We start from the raw sequence: 21,881 nt of genomic DNA on the forward strand, positions 1-21,881 counted from the left end.
TATCATTTATGCTTGGCACATCAGGACACATAATGTTAAAAAGAAATGGGTAATGGTTATGAAATTTGTTGTGAACCTTGCTGCCAGGTAAACAATTAAACACTAGCAGACGGTTTTACTGTACATGAACAGTTACAATGTTAATCTGCTGGATATAGATTTACACATATGACACAGACGCATACAGTATGACCACATGTCAGTTCAACTGCAGAAACGTCTTGGACTTTCAAACAGCCAATTGATTAGTCACTCATTCATCTTCAGTAACCACTTTATAGTGGTCAGGGTCATTGTAGATCCAGAGTCTTTCCCAGGACCTTCAATCTAAACTGCAGCTGCTGAAAGAGTCAATAAGTGCCTCTCAAACACCTTCTTTAATGGCTCCAAATCCTAAGTGACACCTAATCATTACACACCTATGAGTTTGCTATGAGCAGAATTATTATATGTGCCAATAAATGCAATGTGTATTCAGTTCATGTGAGCACTGATGTTAAATGAGGTGGTCTGTGGTGCAGTCAGGGTTTCCAGTTCATCTTAAAGGTGTTGACATTGGGGGTATAGTCAGGGCTCTTTGCATTCCATTTGAGTTTTTCCACTCAAAATCTGGGTCCATCGCGTTGTGCACAGGGGCATTGTCATGCTGGAACAGGTTTGTATCTACATGATTGCTGAAAAAATAATAATAATAAATAAACAAATAAATTCATTTATTAATTAATTAACAATTAATTAACAAGCAAATGGAATGAAACTCGCCAACTAACCTGAGATCTAAAAATAAATATCTAATAAATAAAAATGCCAAAGTCCAAAATAAGAAGCAACCCAGTAGACTATAGCTGTTTGCTCAGATTCCAGTTATAGTGTAGAATTTACTTTAGAGTCTAATTAAATGTCAAGTATGCAATAAAAAAGTTTTGTTGGTTAATGATTTTTTTTTAAGTGAAGCATGAGACTTATTTAAACTTGTGAGAAGCAGTGAGAGTAAAAGTGTGTGAAGTGTAAAGAGTGACCAAAGCTGAAACACTGAACTCTTCACCCGCCCCTGGCAACGGCGTGCGCTCCTGCACAGACAGACACACACACATACACACACATACAAACACACAGCTTAATGTTTCATCACGCATAACCTCATCTGAGTTAGTGATAAAAAAATTTTAAAAAGTCAGAACTTTTTTTCTTTCCAAATTTTCTTTCCTTTCATTTGTCTCGAAAGACGAGACAGAACTCCGGTGATACAAGATTGTAGAAGAGTGAAATATGATTCATGATGTTCTCTCACGTGCTGTCAGTTAAGAAAAACTCAGCTCCAGACTTCCTGAAGATATTTACAGGTGAGAAGCTTTTTTTTTACCACTAAAACCAAGTGTACACTGAAATGTCCTGTTATATTTAAAAAAATACAAATCATCCATGCACATATTTGTAGTATATGGTATATAATTATAACTTCTTATACTATATAACTTATCTTACTAATTTGTCTAAAATAGTTTTGGACCATTTGTATGTTAAATGCTATTCAATTCATTTATAAGAAAAGAAGTCAAGCACAGAATTCCTGAATGCATGAATCAAAACAGAAAACGCAGGGAAATCAAATTAAATCAACCATAATTCTAGGTGGCCAAGTGGAAGAATAGGTAGTGTTTCTGCCTCACAGCTTTAATCGTGAGCTTGGGTTACTTTCCCCATGTCTGCCTCCTTAGGGTTCTCCGGTTTCTTTGCTTCTCTTAAAAGTCTTATAAGTGTATGCATTGTGCCCTGTGATTGACCTGTGTCCTGTCTTATTCAGATGTTTTCCTGCCTTATATTCATTATAATCCTTCCTGGGATCCTCACCAAGCCTAATAGGGTAAAACAGCTCCTAAAAAAGAATTGAACAAATACTACTTTTATTCATTTGGTCATCCTATCACAGGAACACTGGACATGAAGCAGAAATAATTGTTATTCTAAATGTAATACTTTTCTATTCATTAATTTATGTAGATGGGCAATTTAGTGTAGCCCAGTATTTTCTATGATAGTCAGAGAAAACTGTAAAACCTGGAGAAAATCCACGATGAGTTGGAAAAAACATAATGAACCATACTGTTCACAGACAGTAACCCAAACTTGGTATCGAACCAGTGACCCTGACACTGTGAGGCAGAAATGCTTAAGAATAGTAACCATGAGCTATAATCTCTGCAATTCTGACAACACTGACATTTCTTCACAGCATGACACCTCTGGCACATTGGTCTCTTTGCCTGAAGCAGAATTGATAAAAATGAATGCCAAAGGCTGCAACCTCCTGGTCTCTCCCAGCAGCATGCCAAAGTCTCTGGGTGCCATAACTGGGCAGCAGGTATCTCACATCCGAGTGCATGCTAGTAGTTCCCGCTCTTTCCCACAGCAAGGAAGCCCTGGTCCCACCAATGGAATAGGCACTGGAGCTGTGGAACCTGGGAGTACAGTGCTACTACCTGCTCTGAGCCTTCGCAGGCAAGTGCTGACCAATGGGAAGCACCATGGCACCTTCAGTGTCCCACAAACTTCATATCAACAAATGTCTTCACGTCCTGCACCACCAGGAAGTTCCAATACAGCGAGATTATATGGCACACAGAGTGGTGTCAAAGGTAATAAATTGAAAAAACAGTAATATTTTTACACAATGGTGTAAAAGAAAGTCTATCATTTATTTTAATCCACTTTTTTCATGATAAATACATTATATAACTTTGACCAAACAAAAGCTGATTTTCTTAATTTATATCATTCATAATTCAGCAGTCTTGTTTCAAAGAAAATTGGTGCATTTTCTGCCTTCACTGAGTCTTCACTGTTTTCACATTTCTCAGCCCAGTGATCTGGAACATATGACTTGATGGTCCCCAAGAGATACAGAGCAGTTCAACATCCTCATCATTTTTTACAGTATAAATTTGCCACTCAATGAATTCCATAATATAACTAAAATTCATATCTGCGCACCAGCAAGCAAGCAACTTTTGGAATAAACAGATGCTAAAAGTATTGATCTGACATTAAATGCTGACATTTCAGCATTAATTGTGTAACTGTAGACATAGTTCTATTTTTCATCTTAGACCAAAACAATGGATTTATTTGAATTTGCCTTAGTATTCCTTCATCAGCTTAAAGGAAAGCATAATGTTTTCTATCTTTTTTTCTCTTTCAAGGAAAAAACATAAGAAAATTGGTTATTGATTAACAAATCATAAAGGGATTTCAAGCTCTACAAGTTTGGGAATTACTTGAGTACAATTGTTTCTTTTTAAAGGAAATCAAAAAGACATCCTGCTGTCTATACTTCTTTCAGTAATTCTTTCTTTATTTTTTTTTAAAAAAAGGAAGTGACTAAATTGTCCTTTTAGAGTTTTATGCCTGGTGACCTTCTTCAAAGCAGGATGAAAATTGAACTACTAGGGGAAAGGAAAATGGAACTACTAAGAGATGGAACTACCGTTTCTGATGTGTGAGATATATATGTATGGTATAGAATGAAAAATATGATTAAGATGGGTTTAAAGAACTGACTAAATACCTTATCCATTACTTCAGGAAAGATTATGCTTGTTAGAAGTTGATAGATGCATTCAATGAGCATTAGGTTTAACATTAACTAGCAAACAGCCACTGGGTTGTTTTTTGTTCTTTATTAGTTTGCATTCTTAATCATTAATCTTTGGATAAAAGGAAAGCCCACACTTGTGTTGTAAAAAGGACAAGAATATGTATTTTGTACAATAAACACAAATCTTTTGTTATCTACAGGTTCTCACACACTGGGGCCCAATAGAAAGCTGTTGGGCGAGTATGGCGGATCAAACCTGCAAGTGACAAGCAATGCCATTGTCCTGGAGAGTGTGAGTCCAGTGTCCACTATCCACACCTCTGCATCGCAATACCCTCCTCCTTCTCTGGGACTTTTTGTGCCCTTCACAGATGCCAGGTAAAATTAGTTCAAAAAGAAAGTAATGCAAGATGTCATAAGAAGTAGCAGAATCTCTCAGCATTTTTTGTTTCACCTATATTCAGTTTATGAACTAAATTGTATCAGTCATCAATGTAATTGAGGAACAGAGCTCACACTTATCTAAATGTGCTGCTACAGGTCTGTGTTATCCAGAGAGTCATTGGCTTCCACCACCCTCAGCATTGCAGAGAGCCAATCAATACGCAGCAGCAAGTTGGACTGGCCTTATGGGTATCGTGTGCTGCCACCACTAGGTGAGCAGAGCAATTTTAGCCAAACACCTGAAGGTCCAGAATTTCTGAACCTCCCACCAGGTACTGCCATGTCTGGAGCTACCAGTAGTTCTAATCCAACTTCACTTCCTGCGTACCTGTTTAAGGAGGACATCAACAGCCCCCGCCAATCCAGCCGTCCTAAAAAAAGAGCCCTCTCTATCTCACCTCTGTCTGATGGCATTGGAATTGACTTAAACTCCATTATTCGGACATCACCAACCTCATTGGTGGCATACATAATTGGTTCCCAAAGTTCTCCAGCCTCACAGCCTGCTCCCTCACCACTACAGTCTGAAGTATGTGGGCATCTCTTGGGAGTCAGGGGAAGCTGTATCCCAAATTCCAGCTTTGGTTATCCCATTCCCAAAGCCAGTTCCACTTATGGTCAGACCTTAAGAAGCAACCACCATTCTGAAAGAGTTAGTCTCTGCATGCAGAGATTAGAAGAACAGGGTGCACATGACAGACAAATGGGAGGAACTAATCTAATAGTGGAGCATCAGCTTCTGCCAGGACAGGAAATTCTGATAAGCAACATTGCAACAGGAGATAATGCTCCACGTAAAAGTCTGGAAAGTACAACACACCTTCAATTTGAAATTTCAGCTACTGTTAGGTCCCCAACTCCACCGAGGGGACCTCCACCACCCTATTACTCCCACCATGTACACCGACTACCAGGTGGCCACCTGGTGTGCACTCAGAATCCTGCAGATACATGCACTATGCCTCATACAGACAAACCTGGTGTTCTGCCCCTGGCTCTGTGCCCAATGCAAGAGGAGGAAGAGGGGGAAATTGATGATGTAAATGGGGGACACTGTTGCCGTTGGTTGGATTGTAGTGCCACATACAGTCATCAAGAGGAGCTGGTCAAGCACATAGAGAAACTACATATTGATCAGCGCAAAGGAGAGGACTTTGTCTGCTTCTGGGCAGGGTGTCCACGGAGACACAAGCCTTTCAATGCCCGTTACAAACTACTAATCCACATGCGGGTACATTCGGGGGAGAAACCTAACAGATGTACGGTATGCAAAGTACAATTGAATGTTAGTAGAATATTAGTGCAATGCTTGTTTAATTCTGGTTCCCCTATTTATCACATTAGCATATACATCATGCCATAGGTCCTAAAGACATACTGTGCAAATATATTTTTAATATCTCTGATCTATGTCTCCTGAAAAGGAGTGTAAAAATCCAACTTTAAGGGTTCTTTAGAGGTTTCTCCATTTTAACAAGGCTGCTGAAGCATCTCAAGGGGCTCTTACTTTAAATGTAAATCTGTCACTTTACATTATTTAAGATGGCAGTCTAAAGTCCATTGTACACTTTGATGTGTTGTCATTGCTGGGCTCAGGCAGGATGACGCTTCAGCTGTGAAGGTATTTTCATCCAGTAGTTCTGGCCATCAGCTTATTAAGAGTCTCTGATAACTGACAAGAGAATTTTGGCATTTATATATTTATTTAAAAATTGCACAAAGGGCCCTCATTTAAGCAATGGCAAAAAAAATGGTCTACTTCTTGTTAGCAATCTTCTCTCAGCTGGATAAGCTGTCAAGAGGCATCCAGAGGTCATGACATAGCTTGAGATGTATTGTTAGGTACCTCACTAGTGCTAGTTTACCTCCATAGCCATATGTGCTCACACAATTTTCGTAAAAGGCTTGCCAAGATGATGGAGATAAGAAATTGACCCTGTAGCTCAGTTCCTACTGTGAAACCCCCAGGTTCAGGTTAGTGAAGTGACAATCTTCAGCCATTTCTTTTCTCATCTGATCTTGGCAATCATTAATGGTGCACATACCTATGGCCAACCTTTCACTCCAAACACTTACTCATTACTTAAAACTGTTCCTGTTGCCATGGAGCCTGGAACAGTTGAATGGTTTTGTCGAGCATGTAATTATAGACCGAAGAGGTAGAAAAATACATGGTCACAGCCAGTTCTCACTGAAAATCTCAGCAAAATTTCATATGTGCCATCCTTGAAAAGTTTTCAGTTCTAGAAATCTACTACAATATGTGTACATTTATGCAGCAAAATCCATTAATTTGATGTAAGAATATCAAGTAAGTAAATTTTAAGGCAACCATTTCAATATGTGACTACTAATAATACTACTAATAGCCTTTTAACTATTGTTGTTGTCAGTCCTGGTGAAAAGTAAACAGAAAAACAGTTTACATTCATTAGCAAGAAATAAATTGGGTTGGAAACCTATACTATAATACTATACTATACTATAACTATAATTTTATTATACACAACCCTTATTACAAAAACTGAAAGCAATGATTTGCAAATCTAAAAAAAACCTACATTTTATTCACAATAGAACAAAGAAAAAATACCAAATGTTTGAACTGATAAAATGTAACATTTTAAGGTAATTTCGAATTTTTTAAAAGTTGGAACAGAATGACATTTACCACTGTTTAGCATTTCATCTTCTTTAAACAACAGTCCATATATGTCTGTGACCTTAGGAAACCAATTGCTGGAGATTTAGAAGAGGAATGTTGTCCCATTTGTTTGTGATACAGGATTGTAGGTGCTCAACAGTTCTTGCTCTTCTTTGTTGTATTTTTCATTTCATAATGCACCAAATGTTTTCAATTAGTCAGAGGTCTAGTCTGAAGGCAGGCCAGTTCAGCACCCATATTCTTCTACTACAGAATAATGCTGTTGTTATAAATGCAGTATGTTTTTTATCTTGCTAAAATATGCAAGGCCTTCCATGAAAAAAAAAACATTATCTGGATGGAAGCTTTCTTGCAAGCTGCCCATTCCATAGGCAGTAATAAACCAATAAACTTTTAGAGGTGTAGACTTTCAAACTGATCACTGTTAACAATCCAGATGGTTTCTCTCCCTCTTAGTCCGGAGGATGCTGCAACCATGGTTTTCAAATAAAATTTCTAATTTCAATTCGTCTGATCACAGAATAATTTTGCACCTTGTCTTAGTCCATATTAAATGAGCTTTGGCCCAGAGAAGACAGCAGCATTTCTGGATCATGTTTACATATTATTTATTTTTTGCATGATGTTGCTTTTGCATTTGTGGATAGCACAGCAAACTGTTTTCACAGACAATGATTTTTAACAGTGTTTCTGAGCACATGCAGTGATTTCTTTTACAGAATCATGGCAGTTTTTAATGCAGTGCTGCACAAGGGCCTGACGATCAAGTTCAATATTGATTTTGCCCTTGTCCCTTGTGCACAGAGATTTCTCCAGGTTCTCGGAATCTTCTAATGATGTTATGCACTGTAGCTGATGAGATAGTCAAAGTCTTTGCAATCTTATGTTGAGGAACATTACATAATTTGTTTCACAATTTGTAGAGGCAGGTTTTCACAGTTTTTTATTGGTGAACCTCTGCCCATCTTCACTTCTGAGAGAAAATCTAAGATAAACTTTTTATACCCAGTCATGGTACTTACCCGTTGCCAATGAACTTAATTAGTTGGAAAATGCTTCTTCAGCTGTTTCTGTTTAGTAGCACTTACTTTTTCAGTTTGTTGTTGCTTTTCTGAGACATACAGTATTGTAATGATCAAGATTAAAATTACATTTCAATTCCTAAGTTTAAACATTTGATATGTTTTCTAAGTTCTATTCTGAAAAATATATTAGTTTAGATTAGATTTGCAAATTATTGCATTCTTTTTTTATTTACAATTTACAAAGTATTCCATCTTTTTATGAAATTTGGGTTGTAATTAGCTTTCCAAAGCATGACCAAAACAAGATCTACAAATATCATTAAGCACAAGCATGGGTATTCTGCATCACATATATACATATGATCATGCTTTATAAAGTAAAGAAACTGTTACACTTGCAGATTTAATGTAAGGCTATAGCTCTCATTGTAATAATCATGTGAAGTCAGTCAGATTTCACCATTTTATTACATGTCACACTATATGACACTGCAAAAATCTTTGTTGAATATTATAACAGACTGCATGTTAGCATACATCACTAAAAATTTGCAATAAGATCTAACGATAGACTTGCAAAAAAGAACATGTACTATGTTCTGTTTACATCATCAGTCACTGCTTTATTCTTTTTTGCTTTCTATATTTTTTTTATTATTATTATTGTGGCTGTACCATTAGATTTGCATCATCGTATGCCTTAATCAGAGTTTTCTGACACTGCCAGAATTTGTCACTGTCTGTCTTTGGTTGCAAAGGCACTAACCCAAAGCACCTTTAGTTCTGGAAGTCTGTAGAAGTCTGTATGCTTGGAAGTCAATGTTCTTATTATACTGCAGAACCTTACAAATGTAAATCACAACTTTTTATTAAAGTGCCAGTGTGATGAACAGTAAAGCCACATTTCTGAAGCCAGAGTGACAGACGAACAATACAGGAAATGCCAAACAGTTCGATGAGCATTAGGATCATAATCAAACAGATTATATTACACTATACAATTGTCTAATGAGGTTTGCAAAACATGTTTCAACTTGTTCACAGTCATTGTATCTGGCAACATTTTTAACGGTTTTTCTTTTTTTTTCTTTTTCTTTCTTTATGGGCACAATTTCTGTCTGTTTCCAATGGTAAGCATTGTACATAGTGCATTTCCTGACTGGGTGCAATGTTTGGCGTTCTCTTTTCTGATAAGTACGAGGAACATGCAGTATTTAAGTTTTCAAATTATAAATTTCTGAGTAGAACTATCATATTAGTAATTATATTTGGTCCTCATAGCCTGTATGAAATTACAGTGCTCCTGACAATAGACTGCAATGAGGAACTGACAGCTGGAGGTTTTTTACCCGAAGAGCAGGTATTCGTGTTCAGAGTTACCATAGTAGCAGCGAGAAACTCTGGTCTGTCCAGCAGAAATAGCAGCAAGCATGGACCTTTAAGGACTGCTTTTAAGTTATTTGTCTCTTCCAGGAACTCTGTATGGAGTTATACTGAGTACATTGCTGATTTTTTCTTTTCTTTTTTCGATGTCTTTAGTCACCTTCAACTGCAGTGGTTAGTCCTGTTTCTTTACCATTAAAAAGGAAGAGATCTTGCCCATGATTTCTGACCATAAAAGATTTGTTGTAAAGCAGTTGAATGGTCTATCTTTAGACACTAGAAATTAGTGAATACTCTGGTGGTCATGTGACCGATTGAAACCTCTGGCGGCTTTAAGCATTTGCACAGTGAGAAGGCGAATGGCATCTACAGGCAATGTTGCCTCTGTTGAGTTGTTAATGTGGTGCATATTGTCTATTACATTGAATGGACTTGAGACAGCATTCTAATTGGCAATGTTAGGACCAATTTGAGACAATTCATTTCATGAACAAAACACAAGCTTGCTGTTATATTAAAATAATTAGTGCTGATGGAGTGTAATGCCATCTAACATAAAATTACTAGTCAGAAGCTCATTATTTATCTAAATGAGCATGTCCCAATGTAATAAATAAATACACTGGAAAAATTTTTATAGAACTTTTTAATATCATATATTTTATATAATTTACATATTTTTATATAATATTTTTTCATAAAAAACATATCCACTTTTTTTTTTCAGTGACCAGCCTTTAATTCTCTCTTTATATTTTTACAAAATATTCAACTTGTTATATTACTAAGAAAATAAAAATAACGTTGCAATTCTAATTATTATTTGCATTAACAAAAAAAAACCACCCATGGTGATAAAACAGAAAGAAAAAAAAGCTTTTGTGAAGTTAGAAAAATGAGGAGAGGGAGAAATGTTACCAAGCTGACTGCTGGCATTGGAATGGTACTGGCATTGTGTGGCAGTGCATGGCAGGCTGCCATAGTTGTTTGACTGACTGCAGCTTTGAGGAGACACGCTGCTGTCTTTTCAGGCCTTCACTCTCTCTCAGAGGAGCCAGCACGGTCCAAAGCTTTATTAAATAAACCTGAAAGGCTACTCCAAGTGCACCTGTTTGATCTTGCATCTGTTCTTGGCCGTAGCGCTGAGATGAATGCTGACTGATTTGAGTAATTTTCTTCCGCCTTGGGTTCCACTTAAGCAAGATTTCGCAATGCGGCCTACAGTGTTTATGGTGATTAAAAATGTCACTGCAATTATTTCTATCTCCAATGCCTTCTGAGGGATTTTTTGGAAAAAAACAAGGAAGTGGATTAAAAGCATTGTTTTAATATATGTTTCTCAAATGCAGCCTTTTTAACATTTAACATTTAAGTCATTCACAAAGTGTCACATATTCAATTGTTTGCAGTTGTTATTTTAAAGTAGACGTAATTGTTGTGGGATTTTCTTTAATTAGCTGCTCTGAAAAATTACTCTCTATTTGTAAGAAGGGACTATGAAATATCAGGCTTTCCTCTTTTGATGACTAAGTGTTTAATCCCAGTTCAAGACACTCTGCTCCTCAAACAAACACTGTGTAATGAGAGGCCAATCTAAGTGAAGCCACAATGAAATGGCCAAGTAAGGGGAAAGAAATGGCAAGCTGTAGTAGTACCCACTTGTGCACATGCTCCCAGGTTATCATAAAATGTCAACAGTGCGAATGCTAGTCGTAAAATTATTGCACAGCTATAATTAAATGGCATTCATTTTCTTTGGGGAAAAAAACAACCATGAACAACAGAATGAAAAGATTGTTGTTTTGAGTTCAAGAATGGAAGTAATGTTCAATAAATGAGTATAGCAATTGTGATTTTACAAAGCTATTGGGGTAAAAGGTGACAGGTCCATTTGGACAAGGTCCCATTAATAATACAAATACAGATGTTGGACATAAGTGGCTCTATTGTTCTGTAAGGGGCATTTATTTTTGGTGCAATCTTTTGGTTTCATTTGTCCCCCTTTGAGAGAAGTTTCATTCCAAATCAATTCAAAGTATTGGCATTCCTAAACCTAGACAGGTTGAACAGCTATGGGACATTCTTGAGCATCTTGTTAGAGAGTGCTCTAGTATTGTCATCATAATAACACAAACTGAGGGAGTTTCATTTGGTGTTTCTTGCTCTGTTACAATGCTAGAGACTTGTAGAACTGATGCCATGGAGCAGCTGGTTTGGCAACTTGTGAAAGCCCAACACCTTACTAAGGCCAATTATATAGTTTCTTTTCCCTTTTCTTTAATTCATCGCCCTTTTGTATACTTGTAGACAAAGGGCCCTCGTATTGCCCTTTCTCTACAAGTTTACAAAAACGTGATGATTTAAAGAGGTTTGCCTTCTTGTTAAAACAAATGGCACCCCCTTATAAATCATGATTTTCCAAAAATACGTTTAATAATTATTTTTAATATTTCAAATCACAGAAATATTCGAACTTTTCAGGATAGAAATAGAAATTTGGCAATCCAGATGGCCATGTAGAAACCAGTGTTGCCAACAGGGATTAATGGTTTAGAATCTAATCATGGTTTTAAAGTCTTTTGAATTGACTCCAAACTGCAGTTTCGAGACCAGTTCTATCAACTAAATTGTATATATCAGGGCAAGTTTATATGGGTCCACACCCAGGAAATTGATTAATTTGAATGCTATCGTTTGAACTGTGTAATTTTAGCCTTTTGTTTTGGCAGTTTACTCTCGTACTCCAGAGCACTTATAGTTTTCTTAGCACTTTTTTTTAAAGAAAATCAAGAATAATTGACAAGTGGAAAAAAGTCCAAGCAAGAAAGCAATGAACATTGAATTATTGTGTGGGAAAAAAAGAATCTTGACTGTCAGTATACACAATTAGGTGCTGCATTGTAATAACCAGTTCTGTTTCCAACGCGAATTGATACAAGGTTATCAGTCCTTAATAGTTTTTATGCACTCTCAGCCAAGTTAATAGACATTCCTGACTTGAGCATGATGGGGACAGAGAGCAGAGGCTTTGCATACCTTATGGGTGAGCTCACTGCAAAATAGAAAAGTAGCAGTGAATGTGGATTTTTTTAAATTACAGTCATATTGAAAACTTGTTCATTAATAAGTCACTTGCATTAATGATAAACAGTGCACAGGACTAGAGATTGTTCTCAAGTAGGACCTTGATAATGAACTCAGCATGTAGAGTGACACAAAGACAGTTAATTGATTTGAACTGTAAAATACTGACCCCTCCTGGCTAAAGCATGCGGAAACAAAACAAGTTGGTCCACAGGTCAAGTGCCTGTAATGTTTTGAAATATTTGACCATAAGTGAACCTTATAAATGATCTCTCATGTGTTTTTTTCATCCTTTTGTTGGCAGTTTGAAGGCTGTCAGAAGGCGTTCTCCCGCCTAGAGAACCTACGAATCCACCAACGGAGCCACACAGGAGAAAAACCATACATGTGCCAGCACCCTGGCTGTCAGAAAGCCTTCAGCAACTCCAGCGACCGTGCCAAGCACCAGCGCACACATGTCGACACAGTGAGTCTGCACTCAAACTGAGCACGCTAATGTCTAAAAGTGGTTCAGGTGGACTCCTGAGTTACATACCCCTGCAATCTGTGTGTTTCAGAAACCTTACGCATGTCAGGTTCAAGGCTGCCAAAAACGCTACACTGATCCCAGCTCTTTGCGAAAGCATGTCAAATCGCATTCCAACAAGGAGCAGCAGGCCAGGAAGAAGGTGAGAAAAAGCATCAGTTTTACCAAATGGACAGAATTCTTCAACACAAAACTTAATCTCGAGCAAACAAGTGGTCATTTGTTAACGTCATCTGCCAAACCCCCAACCCCCATTCTGTCTACATGCTTTTCTTTCAATATGCTATCATATGCTTATAATCCATAACAACTGTTTGCAAGGGCAGACATCAACTCGTGTAGGCGCTGTGCTCATTATCACAGGAAGGAAAAAACAAATGGCATCACCATAGATACAGCTACTTATGGTATGCTGCTTTTGGGCTTGAAAAAAAAATAATGATAAAAATAAACAAGAGACTTCTAAAGCATAGGTTTTCTGCAGATAATGTCAGTGACTAGATAATGTCATTCTAGTACATGCCATGTCAAAGGTCAAACTGTTTATAGAGATTTGTTGTAGTCTGTGCTCATCTCCAACAGATCAGGACTAAAGTTCACACAGTTCCTCATTTATGTCTTTAAAAAACACAAGCTTATTAACTATGAAAGCCTAACGTAGGCAGTTTGTTTTCTCAGGGTCAAAATAGCTCTCGCCTTGTATGGAGAGAAGCATTAAGCTGCAGGAAAAACTGAACGTTGTCTATTCCCAAAGCATTCACTACACTACATATTTGAACAATAATACATCCATCTATGTATTGCTTATAACTTTTGGCATCTTTAGTGTTATCCACAAAAGGTCTGATATGGATTTTCATTACAGCCGAAAAGGAATCATGCTAGAGTAACGCACTTTTAAAGACTAAGATAATTTAAGTAAACGTGAAAACCGCTACTGGAATAAAAATATATAGTCATGCTAGCTGTTCTGGAGAAGACTGAAGATCCTGTATGCAAAAGAGGATCTCATAACATTGGATTAACCTCATTTTGCCCTTTTTAGAGAAATGTATCTGCCGTAAAGCGTCCATCATTTGCACCAATATGAGTTTTATTAAAAATATATATTTGTGGCTCAATTTAGATGTAGTAAATTTCTAAGTACAATATATCTATACTTGCATTCTTTTATCTATGTGAAAGATACATATTAAAGGTACAACCAGTGCCTGGTGCTATTTATTAAACAATTTTATTACCCCAACTTACCCTACCTATTTCATATGTCCTGAGTCCGTGACCATATACTTTAGTTAACAGACATGCTGAGCGAGGGTTTTTTTTTTTTTTACATAAATACTCATTATACCAGATCAGGCATTGTATACTTTTGGTTAGTAGAATATTAACTATAAAAGTATTAAAAAAAAAAAAAAAACAGGTAATAAGTCTGGAGGAAAAAATCCCTTCCGATTATTAAATGATCTAGAAACAGGCTTTCTCTTTCACATGTATTTACATGTAACACATTTTTTTTTGCATTTTTTGAAATTTGTTTAAAAGTGAAAATGTAGAAAATGTAAAAGATCTCATTCGGATTATGGAGGACATTTTCAAACTGAATAATTTCAGCCTACATTCTGTTTTTTTCTTCTATTCAGCAAATTAATATTAATTGTATTTACCATCACCTTTTTCATGATACTGTATACTGTGGGAAGACATAAAAAAAAAAACTAACAAAAACAAAACCGATTTATTTATTTATTTATTCATTTGGTTGTTTGACAGAATTTGAGAAAAAAAACATCTAATAGAATTTTTCGGACCACCAAATGTGTAGTTTTGTGGATTTTTATAGATGCAGTTACAGGTAGGAAGTTTTAATAAATAAGTAGACAAATCCAAAATGTGAATAAAAAAACAGGATCAAGAACAGAAACAGGGTCAGGGTCAGACAATCAGCCATCTTGAACAACATGAGCAGTGAAAACAGGATCCAAAGCATAAGGCCAAGAGTAGCAAAACATGGAATAATAAGACTTTGTTTAGATGCTTTAATGTAAAGGTAAAACAGGGTGTACACATGTGAATGAATCATTTCAACAATCTTTTTTGTAGTGTTTGTGAAATTGAGAACAGGTGTTTACCGTCAATAATTTTGTTAAGGAGAATGTCTGTAAGTTCTGGCTGCTGTAGTCTGTAGCAGCCACATTTGTGGAAATCTTACCTAGTAACACCATTGTATAATTTCTTCTTGTAAATCCAGTAATTATGGTATTGAAAGTAGATCAGTTACTTGAACTCCCACAGCCACCGTTGTCATGCCTTATGCAAGAAAGAATCAACCATTAGACTATCGTTGGAAAATTTAGAACACTGCCTATATGCAGTTCCACAAACCATAAAAAGTCCATCTGGAATTTAGATTTCAACCCCATTCTTTTTTACATTACAGCTGAGAGCCGGCACTGAGATCTATCAGGATGGACTTTCTGATTGTCTAACTATCCAGCCTCTGCAGCATAGCCTGTCACCTTTGGAGCTGATTGAGAGCCATTCTACCTCTCTTTCTACTGACATGTACACAGGTACTGAACAGTTCTAAATATTTGCATTGAATGAGACATTTTAAAAGTGCACCAGGGACATTGAGTGAGTTATGTTTGCTTGCTAGGTATGTTCTCCCTGGACCAGTCCAACCAAGTGACTCCTGTTCACGTTCAGTATTCATCCTGTGGCTCTCATGTCCCAGTGTCTGCACTGCCTAACAGCAGGTACTTCTGGTATATCATTCTGAACTTTCTTTTTTTTATTGTATTGTGAACTGCACACAAATATAATTTTTTGCCAGTAAAATTATAATGTGTTATAGTTGTCAATACTAATATTCTGTGTTGGCATATGGACAAATAGCATTTCTGTTGGATTCTCGAATCCGATTGTCATAAGGATTGATTTTCCAAAACAGCAGTATATGAGACTAATACGTTTCTGTAGCACTCATTCACTTGTCACATGGACACTCTATAGTAGTCTACTAACTAATAATAAACCGAATATTTAACAAAACATAAGTGTTGGCAAGGTGAAGTTTCTCAAAAATTCTTCACGACATTGTAAAATGATAATGATTTCCTTTAGCGCTATTCTAATCTACACACATTGGCCACTTTATTTAGCGTAGGCACTTATCTAATCAATTGGTGCATGCATGAAGAATCCTATTAAAGTGCACATTCTTTGAACGTACAATGACCGTCCATTTACTGTTACACACAAAACTACTAAAATTCTACAAATCACTAGTTTACCTGCTGACAGGAAACAGTGGGGGAAATTGACATTTTAGCAACGAAAGAAGTCTGAGCTCAGGCGAATAAAGGCCGCTACCTAAAAACTCTAATGAGTCTACAAATGTTTCACTGTCAAACAAAACAATGCGTAATGGCTCCAGATTCTGCCCAGAAATTTCATTATTGTGTTCACTCGCTTTTCCATTCACAGTGGCCATTATACCAAGTGAACAAGAACGTTCCTTTTTTTTTTTTTTTTAAACAAGCAACTGCAGAAGTGTTCCTCCAGCTGGGCTTAAAACTTGCTTGCTGCCTTGGGGAAAAGAAAGGAACATAAAAAAACAAGAGTATAAGTTATGCAAATTCACATTAGGGATGTTTTTATTTATTCACTCAACAGATTAGACCTGAGAAAGAAATTGTAAATGCCACATTAGGCTGGCATCACTTCTGTAAACTTGCGTCTGCTCTTCTTTGCGAAAGGTTGATGAACTGGTTTAGCATTGGTTTCTCATCGGTGCAATATGTTTTGTACTCAACCCCCCAACACGCCAACCCTCACTACGATGTTTTGGTCTACTCTCAATGAAGGACAGAATTGCTATTTAGTTCGCATTCTTTTTGCGTTTACCTTGGCAAAGTGGGTTGCTATGACAGATTAAAATGCCTCAGACGATCTTTTTTCTTTTTTCTCTGATCTACAACAAAAGCCTTGGTCATTGGTTGTCATGGCTTTATGTTAAGCGAGCTCATAGTTGAAATAAATGGATTCAAATAAAGTGCCATTTATCTGTCCCGTAAAAAATGCCAGACGTGCTTTTGTGAAAATTGCACCCGAGTACTAAGACAAAGGCTTTTTTTGTGGTTGTTGTTATGACATTTACAATTTAGAAATTGCCAGAGATGTTGTTAGACAGCTGGTCCATAGAGATCTATTTTTTTAGTGCTGCAATTCAAAACAACATGAAGGAAGCGCTGTGGCATTACTAAAGCCAGCTGCTTGTGGTTACGCTCGGCCTGCGATTGTTACCGTACTACTGATACATGTACCATGCAATGTGCAACTCAAAAAAACAAAATCCGCAAGTAAGTGCAAATTGTGTTCTGCCACATTGGTTTCTGCTTTAATTCCATCAGCATCAAACAGAGGGAAGCCTAAACTCGCTATTTTAACAATCTGGGGAAATAGGATGAGGCAAGCAGATTGGTGTAATTGAGTTCTTTCCTAATTCTGTAGTTCAGATGTTGTTACACTGAAAAAATAAATCCCTCTAACATCATTAACCTAAAAATAGGATGTGCCATTCTTTAATTAAAGGTACATTTTCAAGAAATATTTGCGGTATGAAAATAAAGGGGTAAAAACCCAACAGGGTTTATGATGAATTTTTCCTATAATAGAACATCCTGAATTGTTTTATATTCCACAGTAATTTCCAAACTATTACATTCCTTTTTTCTTGGTTATATAATGGCACATGATACCTTTGAGTGGTTCACGGTTGGATTTGATGTTGTGGAACATCGACAAAACGAGTTAGTTCCTGTTTTCACTGATGTTATAGTGCCTAAAAATGTATTTCTGAAGACTACATGACAGAAAATTGACTTAACATTACAATACAAAATGGAGATTTTGAATAATGAAGAACTGATGATGGAAAAGTTGGATGAAGATGCTGTTCTAGATTTCAACAGAATAAAATAGTAGAAAACTAATCAGAAAACTGGTTCAAAGTATTTTTTTCTGTAGGTTTGATGCTCCTGTGGCACAACACCAAGCCACACCTTCAGATCCTTATTCGCACCACCACATGGTGGCAGCACAAAAAAACAGCAGAATTTTAGGATACCCGGAGCATACGGCAACATCCCTCCCTCCTCCTCCTCCTCCTCCTCCTCCTCCTCCTCAGGACAGTAAGTTAATCATCAATGTCAAGTTCTTTTAACTGCTAAAAATGGTGTGTTTTTTAATGAAATATTTTCTCAGATATGCTGCTAATTTCAAATTCTTACCAGCTGTGAGGAGTTTGCCCCAAGACGAATCCAAATGCGTATTCATGGCAGTGTTCTTGATGCATATTGACTTTTTATGGCCAGGCCTGAAGAAGTCCAGCTGAATGTTTCATGAATTCATGTTTCCATTTCAGGAGCGACAGATGGCTGTTTGTTCATCAAAGTCAAAAATAGGTCTGTCTGATGCAGACCTTATCTTGTGTCGGCTAGGGTGGCTCCTAATGTTTTCCAAACTCAAAGGAAATAATCTGATCATTGCCATGCCGTGCTCGTGCTGATTTGAGAGGCATGGCACAGCGGTGGTTAGATAAATTCTAATGAGCTGTTTAAAGAATGGGTTTCAGCTCCAAAACCTATTGTGCATGTGTGTGTGTGTGTGTGTGTGTGTGTGTGTGTGTGTGTGTGTGTGTGTGCGCCTGTAACTACACTCCTCAGGTTTCCCGAGTCATGCCCAGACGGTGTGCTTAAACACAGAGTCGTCACAGACAGGAAAGCAGATCTCTGCCTGTTCCATGATGCAGATACCTGGGTTCGAGGAAGGTCTGGGTTCTTCGTGTACAGCTCAACAGGAACCCGAGCTGCTCCACCAAGCTCTGTCAAACATCTCAGGTCATACAGTACAATGCATGCAGTTTATATGCATCATATAATTTTGTGTGCACCATACCATACATAATTTCACTTTTATCTAAACAGCTTTTATGTTTGTGACTCCAGAGTTCAATCCACATGGCACATCTGAGGACTCCTTAGTAGAGCAGGAGCAATCAGCATCAGACAATAATTACCTTCACATAGAAGTGCACTGCGTTGACCAACACCCAACCAGGCTTTCATGAGTCTTCGTGGAGGAGTGAGAGAAGGCCACCTTTTGATCGTACATATCCTATATGGACATAAGTATTGGGACACCTGATGTTTCCAACCATGTGTGGTTCTTTCCCAAACTTTTTCCAAACGAAGCACAAAGTTGAAAGCACACAATTGTATATAATGTCTTTGGATGTGGTTGCATTAAAAGTTCCCCTCACTTGAACTTATGACAATGCTCCTGTGCACAAAGCCATGCAGATATAGTGTACATCTGTAGGGGTGGAAGATCTTGAATGGCCTGCTATAGAGCTCTAACCTCAACCGTATTGAACACAACTGGGATGATTTGGAACACTGACTGGATCTCAGGTCTCCTCTCAGTACATGAGTACTTGACTTTACTAATACCCTTGAGCACAATTCTTCACAATCTCACTCCAAAATCTAGTAAAATATCTTCACAGAAGAGTGGAGGTTATTATAACAGCAAAGGGGAACTAAATGTGGAAAGCAATGCTTCAAAAACACATACAAATCCTATGATCAGGTTTCCACAACAAACTGTTGTCCATATGGTGTATATCTACTGTATAATTATGATTTTTCCTGACCTTCGTTTTTAATCTTTGAGACACAGGAGCATAAATGAAAAAGAATGGACAAGAATGAATCTGACTTCCCATAGCCTGAATGAAGTGAGTTCCAAGCTTTTATATAGGTTTTATTAATGCCATTTATTTTATTCTTATTTTGTATTTAAATTCTCAATTCTGTGAAAACTATTTTTTTTATACAAGTATCAGTTGAAGCATTTGAAGGCAAACACAATGTGCACTGTATGTGCGAAAACATGGGCAGAAGCAAATTATGTTCGCTGAGACTAACAGCATGCCGTATTTATTTAGAATGTTGGCAAATCTTTTAAACTTACAGCAAAATCCAGTGACCATGAAAACAAGACAAAACATTTTGGAATATTAACATTTCTCACGATTTTGTACATAAATTCATGAAACGAGGCTTCTGGACGACTAAAACGACACTGATTACACTTAGCCAAAACTGCTATCTGAACTGCCATGGCTCACTCTCTGAAAAAGTAAACATATAAAACTGAATTTACCAAGAGAATGATAAACGTGGTTCTTGTAAAGGAATGCATATAAACTGCAAAAGACATGAATAGAACAATCTAATCAAGCAGTAATCAAATATATAATAGAGACTTCTGCTTCTGTTAAAGCTACAATCATGATATAACCTGTACAGTTTTTCTTTTTCAAACACTGAAAAAAAGGTTAAGGGCATGTGGTTTAGAAAACTAAAAAAAAGGGAATGCAAATGTGACAAAATGAAATTGCATTTAAAAGCATCTAATTACAATGTTTTGCATAACCGGTAGCATTACAGTCAAAACCTCCATTATCTTGGCTCACAGTGTGGGTATATTGGTGGCATCTGAGGGGAAAAAGAAAGAAAAAAGCCTTTAAAAGGTGTAATCATCAAAGAACACGGATGTGCAACTGTGTCCTGTGAGGTCTTGTTTTGCTGACAGGTAATACAGTTGGGTAATTTTCACATCATGCACTTGCACAGATTATTATGAGGCAAATAGGACGTTTATTATTCTGTGCTAGTGACCACAAGGCTATTTCAATTTATGCCAGATGTTTGTGAGGTTAGAATTGGTTAGACCTTGGTGTTGCGATACAGGGGGAAAATACAACAATATCAATATCAACAGGAGCCAAAAATTTGGTCAATAGTTGCTGGAATATAATAGCAGGTCCAGATGATGATGATGATGGTTATAATGACACCAATGATGGTGTTGATGATTTGACAATGGTGATGATTTAAATTGGATGATGATGACGATGATGACGATGATGAGGATGATGGTGATGATGATGATGGTGATGATGGGTCTTTATAGATTTTTACACCAAAAAAAAAACATTCTGATTGTCATTTTAATACAGAGGAAGTCTGCTATCTCTTCTTACATTCTCTAACATTTGTAGCTAATGCAATTAACAACAACTCAAACAATTTGTAATATATACACAAAGCACTGGACCAGGAAATCAGTGCAAGACTGCAAACTATAGTTCAGATTTGTGTCGTGTGTGTGTGTGTGTGTGTGTGTGTGTGTGTGTGTGTGTGTGTGTGTGTGTGTGTGTTTTCTATCGTCCGAGGTTAATCTAACACCACTCTGATTTACTGTAATGCCTAATCACACACACACACACACACACACACACACACACACACACACATATATATATATATATATATATATATATATATATATATATATATATATATATATATATATATATATATCCTGTTTATATCCTGCATATCCTGTTTTGTTTTCAAGCTTCTCTTACCAATTTATGCAAAACACCTGAGTCACGATGGTGGTGGACATTTAAGACAAATTATCTCCTGTGTTCATTTGCATGTGTTGTTTCAGTCACGGTTTCATGTGTGCTTCCAGACAAAATATTGTTTAGTACTCAGTATCTGATCAACACAACCTTAACTGTGATACCTCTACATCAGACATATTTGAGCATCGTTTTTTTTGTTTGTTTGTTTTTTTTTACAAGACTATACACTGAAGTGAATTTACATGTTTCTATCTTTTCTTCAAACATTTCACCTTGGCAAATTTAAGCAGGCAAATTAAGGCATAGGAAGGTGTACATTTGTTTCATCTAATCAATCATTAATTGTTAAAACAATTAAAAGGCTAAATATTTTACTGCTATTTTGTTTGCTTTATTCTTTTTATGTGTGCCAAGCATTGTATATGCAGTGCAGGATTTTTCCATTCATCGGTAATAAAATAATTGTAGTTTAGTTCAGTGTGGATTACAAACAGGAAGACAAGTTAGATGAGATGGTTTATTGTATTTCACGTTATAATCACAATTTAACAGTTACTGAATAGCCACCTACAGTATTGTTTGCTTCTTCTTTTATTTTATGAAAAGGGACAGGTTTAGAGCGACACAATGGAAAGTAAATGATAATACATTGTTCA

The 21,881-nt window shown here is 36.8% G+C and overlaps 1 protein-coding gene across 1 annotated transcript; it reads left to right on the top strand.

The window, feature by feature from the left end:
- The first annotated feature begins 863 nt into the window (after positions 1 to 863).
- Positions 864 to 19,489, top strand: glis3 (GLIS family zinc finger 3). The gene is made up of 11 exons (XM_046860333.1): positions 864 to 1,343; positions 2,234 to 2,636; positions 3,796 to 3,973; positions 4,136 to 5,303; positions 12,501 to 12,662; positions 12,754 to 12,864; positions 15,163 to 15,295; positions 15,382 to 15,481; positions 17,754 to 17,917; positions 18,452 to 18,625; positions 18,734 to 19,489. Exons 2-11 carry the CDS (start codon positions 2,285 to 2,287, stop codon positions 18,853 to 18,855), a joined length of 2,664 nt encoding a protein of 887 aa, XP_046716289.1. The 5' UTR covers positions 864 to 1,343; positions 2,234 to 2,284; the 3' UTR covers positions 18,856 to 19,489.
- The last annotated feature ends 2,392 nt before the right edge of the window (positions 19,490 to 21,881 follow it).

Source organism: Silurus meridionalis, chromosome 11, assembly GCF_014805685.1.
Source record: "Silurus meridionalis isolate SWU-2019-XX chromosome 11, ASM1480568v1, whole genome shotgun sequence".
In the NCBI taxonomy this organism is placed as follows: domain Eukaryota; kingdom Metazoa; phylum Chordata; class Actinopteri; order Siluriformes; family Siluridae; genus Silurus; species Silurus meridionalis.

Bases quoted from the DNA above. Each gene is read 5' to 3' on its own strand.
- glis3 (XM_046860333.1), top strand. From the start codon at position 2,285: ATGAATGCCAAAGGCTGCAACCTCCTGGTCTCTCCCAGCAGCATGCCA. The intron at 12,865-15,162 runs GTGAGAAAAAGC...TTTACATTACAG, and splicing joins AGCAGCAGGCCAGGAAGAAG to CTGAGAGCCGGCACTGAGAT. The intron at 15,482-17,753 runs GTACTTCTGGTA...TTTTTTCTGTAG, and splicing joins TCTGCACTGCCTAACAGCAG to GTTTGATGCTCCTGTGGCAC.